Genomic DNA, 16,058 nt, shown 5'->3' on the forward strand with positions numbered 1-16,058 from the left:
ATACATGATTAGGGAACTTTCTCCATGTCCTATGGCTACAACTTCTTCAAATAGCTGTTTCTCCACTCTGCCATGGAAAAACAACCTGCAGATTTTGACAAAGTAGCACTCTAAATACTTAACTAAAACCTCATCTGTAATATAAATAAACTCAATGAATGAGAAAGAAGTCTCACAAAAAGAAGTACACTCTGCAGGCTTTCTTTAAAGGAAATCACTGTCTTGATGAGTTACATCCAGCTTATGGACACTCCGTGGAAAAGTTCAGCTTTTCTAGCTCTAGGTTTACTCTAGTAAAGTATTTTCAAAGTATTGCATCACAGAATGAGGATTAAAAATCCATATTTTTATGAGGTAAACTTTCTCTCTCACATACATCCAACAGATAAGGCAACAAAACAGCATCTAACTCAACTCCTTCATGGCAACATTTCGGAGTTCTGTGGCTACCCAGGAAGGTCTTTGACACATGACCTATGTGCACAATTCCCTTAGGCTTTTGAAGCAAAACAAATATGTTGCCAAATTGCTTCACCTGCTGATCATGTTACTTTAGGTTGTTTAAAACTCTTACCATACTATTGTTTCACAATGCTTTCATTCATGTGCCACATGAATGAAAAGGCAAAACCCACTAAGGAGCTACTACTACAGCATTCTCTTAAGAATCAAAAATCCCACGACAAGGCACTGCAAAAACAGGTGGAAAACCCACAAAGCTGCTTTACACACTAAATGCAAGCTATTTAAAAATGAAATTAAATTATCAATGCAGAAGATTCATCTCTGAGCACAGAAATCTGCAAAATTTAGAGAAAGAATTTGCAACACTTCTCCAGAGGAACATAAAGAATCTAAACAATAGTAATTTCTCTAGTGTCTAGAGTTTTCATTTAATGCCATTTTACTCTTATTAAAGCTATCATCTTTGAGTCTTGCAAATCAGTATTTCCAAATAGATATTTAAATTTACCAGTGCAAGGTTATGGTCCTAGAATGTTTATAGCTTACATAATGCTAGTTTATAATCCAGTCCAGATCTCTAAAGCACTAGACTGAGTCAGTACATTCTTGATTAATTTATTCAAAAGTAATCATACCTTTTACATTTTAAATGAATAAAGATTTACCTGATTGAGTATTACAGGCTGTGCTGTTGCAGGAGTCTCTGGCCTGGATATAGGTTGAGCCACTACAGGAACTGTAATATTTCTTGATACTGGCTGTGTTGTCACTGGAATGGTTACGGGTCTGCTAACAGGCTGTGCTATTCCAGAACTTGACCCAGGCACCTGCTGTGTTGACAAACACCCAGCAACTGGTCTTTGCAGTGTTTGTGAAGTTCCTGAAACATTCACTACTACAGCCAATGGCTGAACTGCCACTGAGCTGGTCACAGGTCTGGGCACAGTCTGAAAGACTGACTGGGCAGGCAGGGCTCCGGGGCTGGAGGCAGGTGTCACATAATGCTGACTCTCAGACTTGAATGCAGTGACTGTACCTGTTGCAAAGGATTGCAAAGTTAGCTTTATGTAATTTTGCAGTCAAATGTTTCATAAGTGTTGTGGATTTTTTTTTGTAATTACCATATTAGGACAATAAAGTACCTCTACTGGGTGCACCATTCTGTATCCCCCTTCGTGGTGAGCTGAGGTTGACTCTGTTCAATATATCTGTCAAAAGTTACATTTATCTTAATTGCAAATAAATTAATAGCTTCATTACTTTTGAAATTTAAAAGCTGCATTTATATACACTAATTATGCCAATTAGAATTTGGCTTATAAATTAAAATATTATTTCTAAAACAAAAACCTGGCAAAAACAAGTGTCATTTGTACAAATTATGATATATTCTTCCACTCCTCTTTGGTTAAGCTAGTTCACTCAAGAATCTCAATGTTAATTCTCTTGTAGACAGGTTGAAACACAGGAAGAATACAAACAACAAAAAAAGGACCTGGCATCAACATTTCAATTCACTGATTATAGTGCTTTCATTTACGTCTCTTTCTCACATATACCTAATGTTTCCCAAATATTAGAACTGCCCTACATTAAAGGAAACATTTTCTCTAAACCAGTAATGATATCATTTCCTCTGTATTACCAAAATACAGCACTTACAAACTGGATTTTAGACTTCATGTTATCTGTTTTCCAATGTAAAGGAAAATCAACAGATCAGCAACCAAAGGAGTCATATTAGAATTGCATTACAAGAACACTGATTTTCTTACATATCCTATATAGTAGTATGGGTCCACAGTTCTAGCTCAGCAGGAGCCATGCAATTTCTTTAATTACATTTACTCCCTAACTCATACCACTTATATTCCCCAACCTTTTATGTCTTAGTCTGGTATTTCTGACAATTTCAGAAAGTAACAAAAATATTCATCAAATCAAAATACTCTTCTACTCCCAGATTCTCAGTTCCATTAGTGTTGCTGACAAGTTGCTTGCTCTGACCTGTGAAAATATGCATACGAAATTAGATTGATTCTCTAAAATCTAACCCACAAGGCTTGAAGTAACTTCTCAAACCAGGGTCAAATGACATCAGGTTCACAAACAACATATGTCAGAGTATCTACACATTGTGTTTAATAACCTAAAGGCTACTTCCACCTCATTAGTATACACTTCACCAGTTGATAAATATATCTAATACCAGTAGAGCTCAGAAGACCACAGCTTTCAACCTGCCACTTGCATTTAGATGACACTAATAAAAAAGCAGCTGCAACCAAGATATTCAAGCAGGTTCGCATTTTTTTAAGATATGACAAAACTTGGTGCTGTAATAGTAATACTATTTTTACTTCAACATAACAGTAACTACAAACCAGGATTAAATTATTTTGGTATTTAGCTGAACACATACATTTTGCAAGTGTTAACAAATCTATACCTCATACATGAATTCCAGAGTGAAATTAAACTAACGCATCAGCTATCTACAAAAGAAAAACTTTTATAAAAGTTATGTCTTACAAAGCATAGTCAAGACATCTGATGTGCACACATTCTAAATTACAAAGATAGATTTTATTGCTTTTAAAAAGAACATTTCAGAAAGCCAGTTAATTGAAATTATAAACTTCATTTACATGACTCAACTGATTTATCATAGACTTGATGTGCACTTTCCCCTCTTCCATCAAAGCGGTACTTGTCCCATTTAGGTAAACCAGCACTGAAGCACAAGCATGCTGACATGCAGAGTAACATTTTAAAACAGTAACAAATTACAGGTTTGTATCATTATGAAACAGGAAGCAAGAACAACAAGCGGTAACTGTAGGAAAAATGAGCAGTTGCAGAAAAAGGTAAAGGAAACAAAGTGTGAACTACTTTTCATCCCAGCCAAAACAATCCTCCAGTACATCAGAAGGGACGCTTGATACCACACAGCTCTCTGACAGCAGGTCCAAGTTGGGGTACTTACTATTTCCTTGAAGATTTCCACACAGTCTGTACAAAAACTAGTAACTGTACCGTCAGGAAAAGGCTAAGAAAATGCAATGCATTGTAGAAACCACACCTTTCAGAAAAATGAAGACCTATATGTGAATTTCTATTTGTCATCAATTTTTCATCTGATCAGGTGCAAATTAAACAGTGATAAGCAAAGCTGAGCTCACAGTATCTTGCCTATCACCAATAACAAACTGAAGCCTGACTAGTGCCAGGTAGTACTACTTACAAGCCAGAGAAGAACTGAGGTCATTCTTCCATAGCTGTTTTTGATAGTGAAGTAGAAGATTAAAAAGAGAAAAGTTGAGGAAAGGGAAGGAAAAAAGATAAAGTAACAAGTTATACCATAAGTGTTTTTATTTGTGTCAGGACCGAGTATGGACAGCAGTAGAATAAGTTCTTGGAAGTTCACAGAATCATATCAAAATTATAGTTTTCACCTGAATTACTTCTATCCTTTCAATACAAAAAAACTTGGAGGCTACAACAACTGCAATCAAACTTGGCATGTTTGTTGTTCCAACACAAGCTAGTGCCTTAATAGCTGTATGCCATGACTTACTGCCAATGACCAACAGCAATCCAGGTCTCTAGACCTTCCAGAAAACAGGGTATTTTTCAGACATTCCATATGTTTGTAACTGCAGAAAACTTAAGAATAACTTTTAAATAGTCTTCAAATTTTTCAGAGTATCCAGAGTATTTTTAAAATATTGACTCTTAAAAAAATATTTTCTGGTGAGAGTACTTATCAGATTCTGTATTCTTCTCATATTCACACTAATTTTTTCACTTTTTTAACCTTGTGTAAGAAGCCTTAAACTTGCTATCCTAAGTGAGCAAAAAAGTACTAGATGCAAGATGAAAGTACTGTGAACTAAAATGACTGAACAGCTAGTAACAGCTCTGAAATCCATGCAGCAGAGTGTGACAAACAGCCTCATGTAACATTTTGTCTTGAGATCCTTTACTGTAAATTATACACCTTCAGAAAACTACTATGGAAATGTTAGCTACAAGCATTAGTAGAGATAAGGCAGAAACTGTGAGGAGTAAACCTCACCAGGCAAAGTCCTGGGTATGTGACAGCTAGGGAGACCTTAGGTCATAGCTCTTAAAAAGTGACGACAAGATGGATACACAAAAAAAAGTTTCATTACTGACGTTAATTAAAATAACAAGAAAAAAATGTTCTTCCTTACTTACCTGCCAAACCCCAAGCACAGGACAAACATGGAATTCTGAAACATCTCCTGTCATCACAACCACCTAACCTTACTCCCTGCACTACTTGCATTTAGGAGAAAACTAAGGAACTTGATGAAAAAACTCTATTTCACAAAGGATGGGTAAATTTATCAATAAAAATATTGTACTTCAGAGACAGGCTTTTAGTATTTTCATATAAGTAACTTTCCAGATTGTACTTTTATTACAGACACCGAAGACAGTTATCTTGGTTTTGTCAGAATGTTCACCAACATATGAAACGAGGGGCAGAGAAAAAAAAAAAAAAAAAAAAAAAAAAGAGTGTAACAGGTAACAGGAAGACTTAAATTTATGCACATTCTTTTAGGAAGGAGACACTCCCAAATATATAACTAAATTTTAACTACACTGTAAGCAATTGCATGCATGATTTCAGCACTGTATATAGGGGCTTTTAAACTGTCACTAATACTAAAACCTTCAAATGTCCTTATTTTGACCTCAGAGATTTAAGGTTAGAAGTAACCAGAGCTGTGCATAAACTGGACAGGTTAAATTTAAGACAGAATTTATTAAGAATTCTGATTTTCAGTAAGACAGAGACGTACAGCTTTAAGATCTGGAATGTCTTAAGTCATACTATTAAGAATTCTATACTTCCCAACTAAGTTTAACTTTCTATACTTTGAAAGTTCTGTTTTAAATTATGGAAAAGTGTTGTCTTACATGTAGTGGCTGGCTTTGAGCTGGAGATTTCCCCAACAAAGATTGGCTCATCATCATCGTCCTCATCATCCTCTTCCACTTCTCTCACTCTCTTTTGCCAGGGTTCTAGCTCCTCTTCTTCACATTCCATAAATAATTCTGCCATCTTGAGACTAGACAGTAAAAAAAACAAAAAAACACACACACACCAAAACATTCAGTACTTTCATGAAATACTCCCCTGCTCAATAAGGAATACTGCAATTGTCAATAATTCCCATAGAATGGTTTCCCTCCCTCCATGTTCTTTACAGAACATGATCTGACACAGGAGATCTTCAAAGATTGATGCCACATCACCATTTTGACAATTACTTGGATGCTCATCTTTGCTATTAAAGAGAAAAGACCAAAGATATCCTTCACAGAACTTAACCTATTTTTGTATAAAACACCAGTAACTATCAGAGGAAGCCTCTGACACCACAGTGAAAGGCATCTTTTAAAAAATGCTCCTATTCCAGGTAAGTGGTTCACAAGAAATGTGAAGGGCCTTCTACAAAGCACATAACTGAGTTAGTGAAACACTGATTACAACTTTATTCTCTTTGCATCTTAAAAAGCCCAACACACATAAAACAAAATGCCACCCAAACTCACAGCCTCCCGAATTTTCTAAGATTTTGCTAGGGCTTCCCATAAGATCCCATTTTCTTTAAACCCCAACAAAACCTACACAAAATTCCCCAAAACCCACAAAACAACATCAACAAGAACAAGCAAACCACCCACAAAAACATTTAAACAAAAAACTCCAGCAAAATCCCCAAGCCATACCGTTGCATACTGTTTCCATTAGCAATTAAGACATGATAAAAATTTTGCAGAGATCTCATTAGATGAAATCCCGCATGTCTGTAGATGTTTTCTTGCATTAAAAAAGTCATGCATAAAACTAGTCATGAAAAATATCTACTTTTTGGAATTAACCAAATTTACATCGGCATATCTTATCACAATTGATTTTTTTTTAATAAACAGAGATGGCAAATAAAGTTGTCTTCTTTTAACATTCTTTAATATAACCTTGAATGTATTTCTGAACAACAAAATAAGAAAGAAATTTTGCTATTTCTTTACACAGAGAAGCAATTATCTAGTAAGACTGCAGAAATAGTTAGTCTGTAACAGCTTATCACAGGAGAGCACAATCATTCTCTACTTGTATGAGATTGGGGCTGCTGGTGTTAGCACATGTTAAGACCTGAGACGAAATAAAGTAGTGAAATGCCCTAGGGTGCCTTGATGATGCTTGTATCCCCAACCCTCTGCTCTGTTTCTGCTGGATTCACACCTTTGGCCAGCGCCAGACGCACTACACAAAGCTGAACTCCTCCTTTGCTTCCTCCATCAGCTTAGAGTGCTGAAGGCAGACATAGCGCTAGGAAAGAGAACGGGACCCTAAACTAAAATATGGTATGGGGGAAAAAGGTAGGTTCTGAAGTGAATTTCTACTTGACAGAGATGACAAGGCCCCACGCCAGGTCTTGGAAAAGAGAATCAAGCCTAACTCTGTAACTTTTTCTTCTTTGTAAGACATTCTTTAGAACACTTCATTTTTTTTAATATATAACACCGAGGCAAAGTTTAATAGGCTTTAAGGCAAAATAAATTACTATTTCAGAGACTTCTTTTATAGAACAGACAACATAAATGATCAATGTTTTTATTAGGAATTTAGTATCACTTGACCTCATGGGAAAAAAAGAATAAATTATAAAATGTGCTCAGAGGATGCAATGCAATTTATACTAAAAACATAAAATAGGCACAAGCAATGATATATATTAGCAGAATCCTAACAAGATACATGTAATAACCTCACCTACACTGTAGCCAATTTTTTCCTTAAATACAGTTAAAAGAAATTTGATAACCAGCCATGGGCTTTTAGAAAGTGACACCAACTGGTGATACCTCTTATGGATATTTCATTTTATGCATCAGGACAGACACATTAAGATACTCTTAAAGGTGACTCAAAATGCAGAACATCTTTTAAAAGGCAAGTATCACGATTAATTTCACATCTTTTAAGTTTGTTTCTTTTTTTTTTTTTTTAATTGCAATGCTATAATTTGAAGCCAAGCTTTCACTGACTGCTTTTTTCCTGAGAGAAAAGTTGGCCTAATGAGTTCCTGCCCTGCTCCTGCACAGTCTCCTCAGCTGTGCCAGCCCAACTTTGCACAGAACTATGGTGTGAAGCAGGGCAGGTTTAAAATAACCTGGCCTAGTAACAGTTTTATTGGCACAATTGAGAGGTCAAAATCTGTAGCCTGAACAATCAAAACTGCAGTAAGGGGTGATTGATTGGATTAGAGGAGATGTACAGGAACAGCTCCTGCAAGTGGTCCCCATTGCCAAAGGAAACCATGTTTAGAGTACAAATAGCTTCCAAATTTTTAGCTTCTTGAACTACATTAACACACAAAATGTATTCTAGCAATCCTGCTAGCAGTGCTCTCAAAGACAAAACCAACTGTGAATCCCTCCCCCACTCTGCTTAAATATTTCTCAGTGGTGGTGCAGATACCAGTGTAAAAAAAGTTAACCTACTCACAATAGACTTTATCTCCCTCATTTTTTAACGTGCATAAGCATATATTCATGTTTATACACATATTTCCTTAAAGGTAGTCCATGGAACTGAGAGGTCCAAAATTCCAATGCAACACCGTATGCATAAACACAAAGAAAGTGTTGAAAATGGTATTGTAAGGTAAAGCATCAAAACTGTGAAGAAGTTCTTTAAAACACTTTAAAAATAACATTATCAACTATATCAAGACATTGCTTTAAAAAGCAACTGCCCATCTAAAACTAAGCATAGTTATGGAAGTTCATTAGGCAGGCACAAATAACCAACAACCTGCAAAAACCAAGCCCTGGAACACAATTATAGTTACTAGAAAAGTGATGAACTAAAAACCTGATACAGAACAGATCACAAAATGAGAGCTCATTGCCCTAAACAGCAATAAGCTTCTAATGAAATAACTGTTTTAAATGCACTATTTTAGCCATCTTTATCATGGCAGTTAGGTTTAAAAATACATAACTGTATTAAAAACAAGCTGTATTTATAACCTCTTTTTCTTAAAAGTTAGGATTTAAAAGCACTCACATAGAAACAACAAAAAATTATCTAACTTAAGTAAATGTATCAACAGTGTAACAGCTGCAGTGAAAACAGCACAATGATCTGTAGAAAAGCACCTTAATGATGGACAGAAACTGGCACTATAGAAAATCACAGTAGATACAGCCACAGTAAGACTTAAGAGTTATTGAAAATCCAGTTACCACTTCAGATGGGAATTTGTCTGTTCCACTGTTAAGCTCAAGTGAGCCTCCCAATACTCAAAACTTCCTTGGATTGGCCTAAAGTCAAATAATTAAAATGAAGATGGTAGTGAGTTCAAAGAGGAGGACATTTACGCTAAGCAGAAATTTGTCAGACTAGCCTTGTCACCTTCTCATAACAGAATCACAGAATATTCTGAGTTGGAAGGGTTCCACAAAGATCACAGTGTCCAACTCTTAGTCCTGCACATGACATCCCTAACAATCCCACCACATGCCTGTGAGCATTGACAAAACTCTTCTGGAACTTTTGAGTTTGGTGCTATAACCACTTCCCTGAGGAGCCTCTTCCAGCACCCAGCCGCTCTCTGGGTGAACAATCTTTCTCCAATATCTAACCTAAATCTCCCCTCACACACTTAAACCATTCCCTTGGGTCCTGTCGGTCACCACAGAGATCAGTGTCTATCCCTCATCTTCCCCTCATGAGGGCTGCCAGGAGGGCTACCTTCAGTCTCCTCTTCTCTAGGCTGAACAGATCAAGTGACCTCAGGCACTTCTCATATAGCTAAATTATAACTTTTACCCCACTTTAATAGCTGCATTTCAAATGCCTAGGGAAGTTACCTTATTTAAAACACAGATCACACAATGGACTACATGATGTATTTCTCAGATAACGTCCCACAGGCACACAACTTTCCACCACATTTGTTGATGAGGGTGTACAATCCACAGCTCCACCAGGACTGGGAATAACTGGATTTTAATTGAGGGCTGCATTTGTTTAGTAGCAAAGAAACAATGATCAAGCTAAAAGTGCACCTGAAAATTGTAAAAAAAACCCAAAGCGTAAACCCACTTCCCTTAGACACAAACCTCAGCAGCCAACGCTGCCCTCTGTGCCATGAGAAAGCACAAGCTCCGCCTAGGGATGGGCAATATCGGCGGTGCCAGCCCGCCAGCAGCTCACGCCGCCGAGCCGCGGTGGTACCAGGCCGTGGGAGCAGACGAGTCCCGAGGGCAGCCGAACAGCTGCCGCTGCAGCCTGACCGCCCCGCGTCCCGCGCCGGTGACCGCCGGCATTCGGCTCGAGCTGGGGGCTCCGGTTTGGGCGAGGCCCGCACGGCAGAACCGCGGCCGGCGGGGAGGAGGCCGAGCTGAGCCGCGCCGCCAGCGCCGCTCTTGCTGTTAACGCCCGGGGCCCTTAGAGGGCCCCACGCGGCCAACTGCGGGCGGAGCGAGCCCTGCCCGGGCCGCCCTCGAGGGCAGAACCGTCCGGTGCCAGCGGGCCCCGCGGGCGGCTCGTGGGGGCCCTCACAGCGCGGGGGCCCCGCTCGGGGACGCCAGGCCACGCTCCGACCTAAGATGGCGCCGGTCTCGCCGGCGACAATCCCCCCGCGTCCGTCCTCTCCGAGCGCCGCTCCCGCCGCCCGGGGAGCGCGGCAGGGCCGGCCGGGGGCACGGAGCGGGCTGACCTTACCGTGCTTCGCGTACGTAGGGGCCGCCACGGGACAGCCACTCCCTGCCGCCCAGGCCGGCGGGGGATGGGGCAGCGCCGGCTGACGCGCCTCGCTCACCTCACCGGGGCGCGGCGCCACCTCAGCCGCCGCCGCGAGGGAACGCGGGCAGGAGGCGGGGGCGGCCGCGGCCCCGCGCGCTGCCTGACGGGAACCGCGGGTCGGACACATCGCGGTGCCCGCGATCGGGGCGGGGCCGGGCCGGGCCGGGCCGGGGCGGGGCCTGCGCCATGTGCCATGTGCTGGGCCTCACACCCCGGACGGCACCACCGCCATGTGTCGGGCCTCACAGTCCCGCTACCAGGAGCTGCTGCTGGTTTTGGGCCTCATGATCCGGTACTGCGCTGCTGCGGTAGGCCAGGCCTCGTGCCCACCAGCCCCAGCCCAGCCTCGCACTGACTGCCCTCTGCTTTGGTGAGGGCACATAGGGCCACTGCCGTGCTGTCAGGGAAACCAGACAATATTAACAGAGCCTGGGGACTGAACAGATCGAGAGCAGCCCTGCCAAGAAGGACTTGGAAATGCTGGTGGACTCAAGGCTTAACATGAGCCATCAATGCTCAGTTAAAGCCCAGAAAGCCAAACATGGCCTGGGCTGCATCCAAAGCTGTGTGGGCTGCGTGGGAGGCATAGGATTCTGCTCCTGCACTCTGGTGAGGCTCCACCTCCAGTACTGCATCTCTCTGGGGTGCCAGCACAGGAAGGACATTGACCTGTTGGAGCAAGTCCAGAGAAGGCCACCAAATTGATGAGAGGTACAGAGACCTCTCCTATGAGGAAAGGCTTTACAGATTTGGGATTGTTCAGCTTGGAAAAGACAAGATTTTCATAGTAACCTAATTCCAAGCTTTCAGTAGGTGAAGGGAACTTCCAGGTAAGATGAGGCAAACTATTTACCACGAGCATGCAGTGACAGGGTGAGGGGGAATGGGTTCAAATTGAAAGAGAATAGGTTTGATTGGATATTAAGGAAAAAAATCTTTACTATGAGGGTGATGAAGCTCTGGAATGGGTTGCATGGGGAAATTGTGGCTGTCCCATCTCTGGACATGTTCAAGGCCGGGTTGGATGGGGCTCTGAGCAACTTGGTCTCATTTGACGTGTCCCTGCTCACAGCAGGAGGTTTGGAACTAGATGATCTTTAAGATCTGTTCCAACCCAAACCATTCTAAGATTGTGTGTTCCACTAGGAACCACTCTGGATGTCGCATTCGCACTCCTTGAGCTGGGACCAAAGCCCCTTTGCAGCTGCACTTCCCACACTGACAGACCAGATTTCCTTACTGGCTCGGCCACAGGTTTTACATAGCAATGCCTTAAAATAATTTAATCATGGTATAGTAACTAAAAAACAGCAGCTCGAGCAGGGTACGTCTCAGGAGGGACCCTTGGGCTTTTATACCCTCACAGTCTAAGGGTATGAAACTCTGGGGTCATTGGCTCCTGCCACGTCTCTGTGTGTCCCTCACCTGGCCGGGCCGCTGGTCCCCGAGCCCTTTGTTGTGCAAAAGGTAGGCAGTTCACGGCTTTTTGCCGGAGCTCTCCTGCGAACAGATCCTGCAGCTCGAACTGTAGCTGTCCCCGGAGCCGCCGGCACTGAACGGGCTCTTAAAAACGCGTCCCGGTCCCGGGCGGGCCCCAGGGCCCAGCACGGTTCCCCACAGCGGGACCGCGGGCGCAGGCCCCGCTCGCTGAGCCGCGGGGCAGCCCGGGGCGGCGGGCAGGCCTTTCCCTGCGGGGCAGCCCAGCGCCAGCAGCGGGAACTCCCCGCAGCCCTGGGGCCGAACAAAGCCAGGGACAGCTGTGCCCGAAGTTGACATCGAATAGAGGCAGCGGAGAATATAGCACACAGCGTGCTGCTGCAGTCAGTGGAGCAGCACAGATATTAAATGCTGCTCAGACTGAAGGTTCGTTGTGCACCTGTGTTCTCGTTTACCCGCTGGGTTAAATATCAGTCAAATACATGAACAACTCTTCTAAAGCTTTATCGAGTAAAACATTGCCATTACTTTCAGTGGGATGTCGCAGAACTGCTGGACACAGCCCTACCCGAGCAATGGAGTCACGGTGGCTGGAGAAAACAGCTCTGAAGCACAGCACCTCCATGAGCTGCGGTTTCACTCGCCTCAGAATTTGCATATGAAAATCTCTGAATGGAAAGGTGACATAGTGTAATGAAAAGTAATGCAGTTTTCTCATGTTTTTTTGTCTATAGCGCGGTCTCACCCTGGCCAATAATTAAGAACGATCCCGACTTTGAATTTGGGTTTTTTTTCAGGTTTTCTGTCCATTATTCCCTTAATTTAAAAACTCCAAAAAGAACGAAAAAAACCCAACCAACCAACCCACCAAAAGTTAAAAAAAGAAAACCAAGCACAAAACGAACAAAAGCCAATCAAAGACCCAAAAAAAAAAAAAAAAACCAAAAAAACCCCCCCCCCAAAAAAAAAAAAAAAAAAAAAAAAAACCTCCACCAAAGTATGACCATTTAGTAAAACATGAAAATATTTCTGGTGATTTTTGAAGATAAATAATAGGAAAGTACTTAAACATGTAATCTATATCTCAACTTTTTCAGGCCATTCTTTTTTCAGATGAATGAGTGAAGTGTCCCTCTCCTTGTGAGCTTAAGCGCTAAAGATTTGAGTACTGTGTTTATCCTGGAAAATATTCTATTCATTTTAACTAGTATCTTTAGCCTTGAGATGCTTACAGAGTGGTTTGGAATCTTAGAGAAGTAAAGACAAAAACTCATTAGTAATTAAATAATTGCTGTTTAGTGATTATGTCATTAAATCATTTTGTTATTATAGTTTAGTAGTTAAACAATTACTAAACTGTGCCCTTCTGCCAAGGAAGGATGAAAGAAGAGAGAAAGAAATATTCTTAATATTAGGCGGAAAACAGAGCTAAAGGATAGGAACCAGAGTTAAACTTATTTGAAGCAAAGTGACTGGGAAACAGTCCATTGACTTGGAACACACATTTTCAGCTACTAATTTACCTACTGAGAAATCATTGCAGGTGTTTATGTTCCTTCTAAAGCAAGATAAACAGAAAGAAAATATGAAGATTGCAAGATAAAACATTGAAAAATTGCAAAGTAACAAAATCACCATTCACTCTGTACATTTTTGTAGTAAAATTTGTGCATTCCAGTGGTGCACAGTTGCATACTGTCTGTTCTGCAAAGCCCTAAGTCCTTGGACAGATTGGTGTGAATGTCTCACACCATCCCACAAAGGTATAGGAACAAACCAGAGTTTATCAAGTGAAAATTAATAATCATTCATTCATAACTCTAAAACACAAATAATAAAGGATAGGAAATAGTCCCCATAATCAGGAAAGAATTACTGGGAAATCTGCAAACATATGATGCACTCTAAAGAAAAACTTAGCAGGAGCTGATAGGAGAGAGCAATTGAATTTCATGCAGTTGGGCAGCATTCATGCATTGTTGACTGTAGCAGTGCAGCTAAGCTTGAAAGTTGACTAGTCTGAATTACTTCATCTGTTATTACAGTCTACTGGCCTGGGACTCAGTTGCTAAAGAGCCATTCCTTCATCTATAGAAAGGTATTGACAGCAATCTCTCATCAGTTTCTGGGTTTTGCCTTAAAAAGCACAATCTGTGCCAGAGAAATTGATTGATTGCCATATTCTTCAGCGATACAAACTGCTTCTATTGCTTGTTGCAGGTTAAAAAAATTGGAGGAAGCACTACTAAACTACTGTGACAAATACACCTAATGAGGATTTTTTTTTTTTTTTTTTTTTTAAATTTTAAACTCTCCTAAACTCCATGTTGTGTCTAGTCACTATTTGAACGATCTGGGAGTCAGAGGGCAGAGTCTAGTCCTAATTTTGCATGTCAGTAAAACACGTGGAGCAGAGTGGGGATGTCTTGCTCATTAGCACTGAAGTTTGGATTTGTTTAATATTGTTTGTTATTCTTTGAGGCACTAGACACAGACAGCAAGTACCAACCGGTATGACATTGCAACTGGAGCTGCTGCCAAAGCTTCATTAGAATAGATATGTTCAGATGGGAAGCCTGTAACTATGAATGCACAAACAGATACTAAATGAACATCTGCAACACAAACATTATTCAACACATGTATGGTTTACTCATTTATTCCATAAGGTACGCTTGTAAAATTGATTGCATTTACTCTGCTGTGGTTTGTTCTTACAGTATCATACCTTCAGGAATTTGGCACAAGTATAAACACTGAGGGGTGATCTAATGTGTTTATAACATTATTTTGTACTGCTTGTTAGGCACATGTAACGTGTTTATAGTGTCCTTTTCAAGACAGTATGAAAAGTCTCAAGTATGCAGCCCTGAAGAAAGCATAAGCTTCCAGTCTTTGGAAGTATGCTTCTGTAAATGAAGAAGAAAACCCCAACCCAAACTATAATTTACCTTTTTAAACACTTCCAACATATCATTATGCAGAATAATAATAAAAAATTAGCATCTAGGAGAGCCAGTGTCTCATCAGCATGTATGTATTTCTCCTGTCAACATTACCTAACTCAGGAGGTGAAAACACAGTCTAAACTGATTAAAGTGAAAAGAAATGTGTGATTTGGATGAGCTTTATCAGAGTGAAAATGGCTACAGAGCAATCACTATTAAAAATCCAGTTTGTTCATTTGGAAGCAAAAGAAAAATGTTTCTTTTTTTTTTTCCAAGCAGTTTTTCATGGCATCTTCAGGTTAAAAGAAATCCAGTAGGTTAACATAAAGAAATAAGCCTTGAGATGATTTAGTTTTTATTTAAGAAATTGATCTTGGAAAAATGATGCTATGTACATCTACTTACTGCAGCTGCTCACCCAGTTCTCAGAGCAGAGACACAGGGCATACACCTTGTTTATGGGATTTTTATCCTTCCTATTCAAAGAAATTAAATCCAAAATGTCTACTGCTATATGTAATCCACATGGTAAAGAAAATCCAAGGAAATAGCTCTTTGGTTTAGCCTCTGCATCCACTTCTACTCAATTAAGTAATTCAGAAGTAAAGAACATTGTTCCACTGAGGTGATTCCAGACTGTCTTATATTGACAGAAATCTTACAGAGCATGAAAGGTGACCTAACACCGACTCAACAAACAACCTGGACATCCTGTTGAAAAATTACACTACTGGGTAAAATTTACAGTCATATTTACTGCTTAAAAAAAAAAAAAGTGAGTAATATATATTTACTGGAGCAGTTGTCTTATTGACAGCAATTGTGCAATCCTACAGCTAGATTGTTTTTCTCTCTCACAAGCCTTGTCAGAGAAAGAAAGGGTGTTGTCTGTTATTTTGCCAAGATACTGTAGTTCATTAAAATATAGTGAACAGATCTGCAACAGCATGTGCCCTTGTTAACAGGAAGTGAAAATTCTTCTATGATGCATTGTTTTGTTGTGATTTGTAAAAATTAACTCATAGAAAATATTAACCATTGCTCATATAGGATTACAAGCAAACCACATTCTTTTGAGCAGAAAAAAGTAGGATAAGTCCTTAAAAAAGGGCGGGGCGGGGCGGGGAGGGAAGGGAAGGGGAGGGGAGGGGAGGGGAGGGAAGGGAAGGGAAGGGAAGGAAGGGAGGGAAGGGAAGGGAAGGAGGGAAGGGAAGGGAAGGGAAGGGAAGGAAGGGAAGGGAAGGGAAGGGAAGGAAGGGAAGGGAAGGGAAGGGAAGGGAGGGAAGGGAAGGGAAGGGAAGGGAAGGGAAGGGAAGGGAAGGGAAGGGAAGGGAAGGGAAGGGGAGGGGAAA

At 40.9% G+C, this 16,058-nt stretch overlaps 1 protein-coding gene and 1 long non-coding RNA gene across 6 annotated transcripts in view; one reads left to right on the plus strand and one right to left on the minus strand.

Moving 5' to 3' along the window:
* ZNF280D (zinc finger protein 280D) overlaps positions 1–10,401 on the minus strand; it is a 39,824-nt gene extending 29,423 nt beyond the window's left edge. For 2 of the 5 annotated variants that reach the window (XR_007778400.1, XR_007778401.1), the window contains exons 1-4: positions 9,637–10,195; positions 5,416–5,567; positions 1,608–1,673; positions 1,131–1,501 (exon numbers count right to left, since the gene is read on the minus strand). Coding sequence is in view for 3 of the 5 variants with exons in the window: in XM_050978356.1 (XP_050834313.1) it covers positions 1,131–1,501; positions 1,608–1,673; positions 5,416–5,560 (582 nt within the window). In the remaining 2 variants the exon portion in view is untranslated. Of the gene's footprint in view, positions 1–1,130; positions 1,502–1,607; positions 1,674–5,415; positions 5,568–9,636; positions 10,196–10,240 lie in introns of those variants that run through there. The other 3 variants (XM_050978356.1, XM_030228291.2, XM_050978357.1) reach the window with 3 other exon arrangements.
* A 166-nt stretch (positions 10,402–10,567) lies between these two features.
* On the plus strand, positions 10,568–14,941 carry LOC127059977 (uncharacterized). Its single transcript, XR_007778402.1, has 2 exons — positions 10,568–11,151; positions 12,293–14,941. It is a non-coding gene; the product is annotated as an uncharacterized LOC127059977 (long non-coding RNA).
* Positions 14,942–16,058: the final 1,117 nt, after the last annotated feature.

The sequence above is a fragment of the Serinus canaria genome, chromosome 10, assembly GCF_022539315.1.
Source record: "Serinus canaria isolate serCan28SL12 chromosome 10, serCan2020, whole genome shotgun sequence".
NCBI lineage: Eukaryota > Metazoa > Chordata > Aves > Passeriformes > Fringillidae > Serinus > Serinus canaria.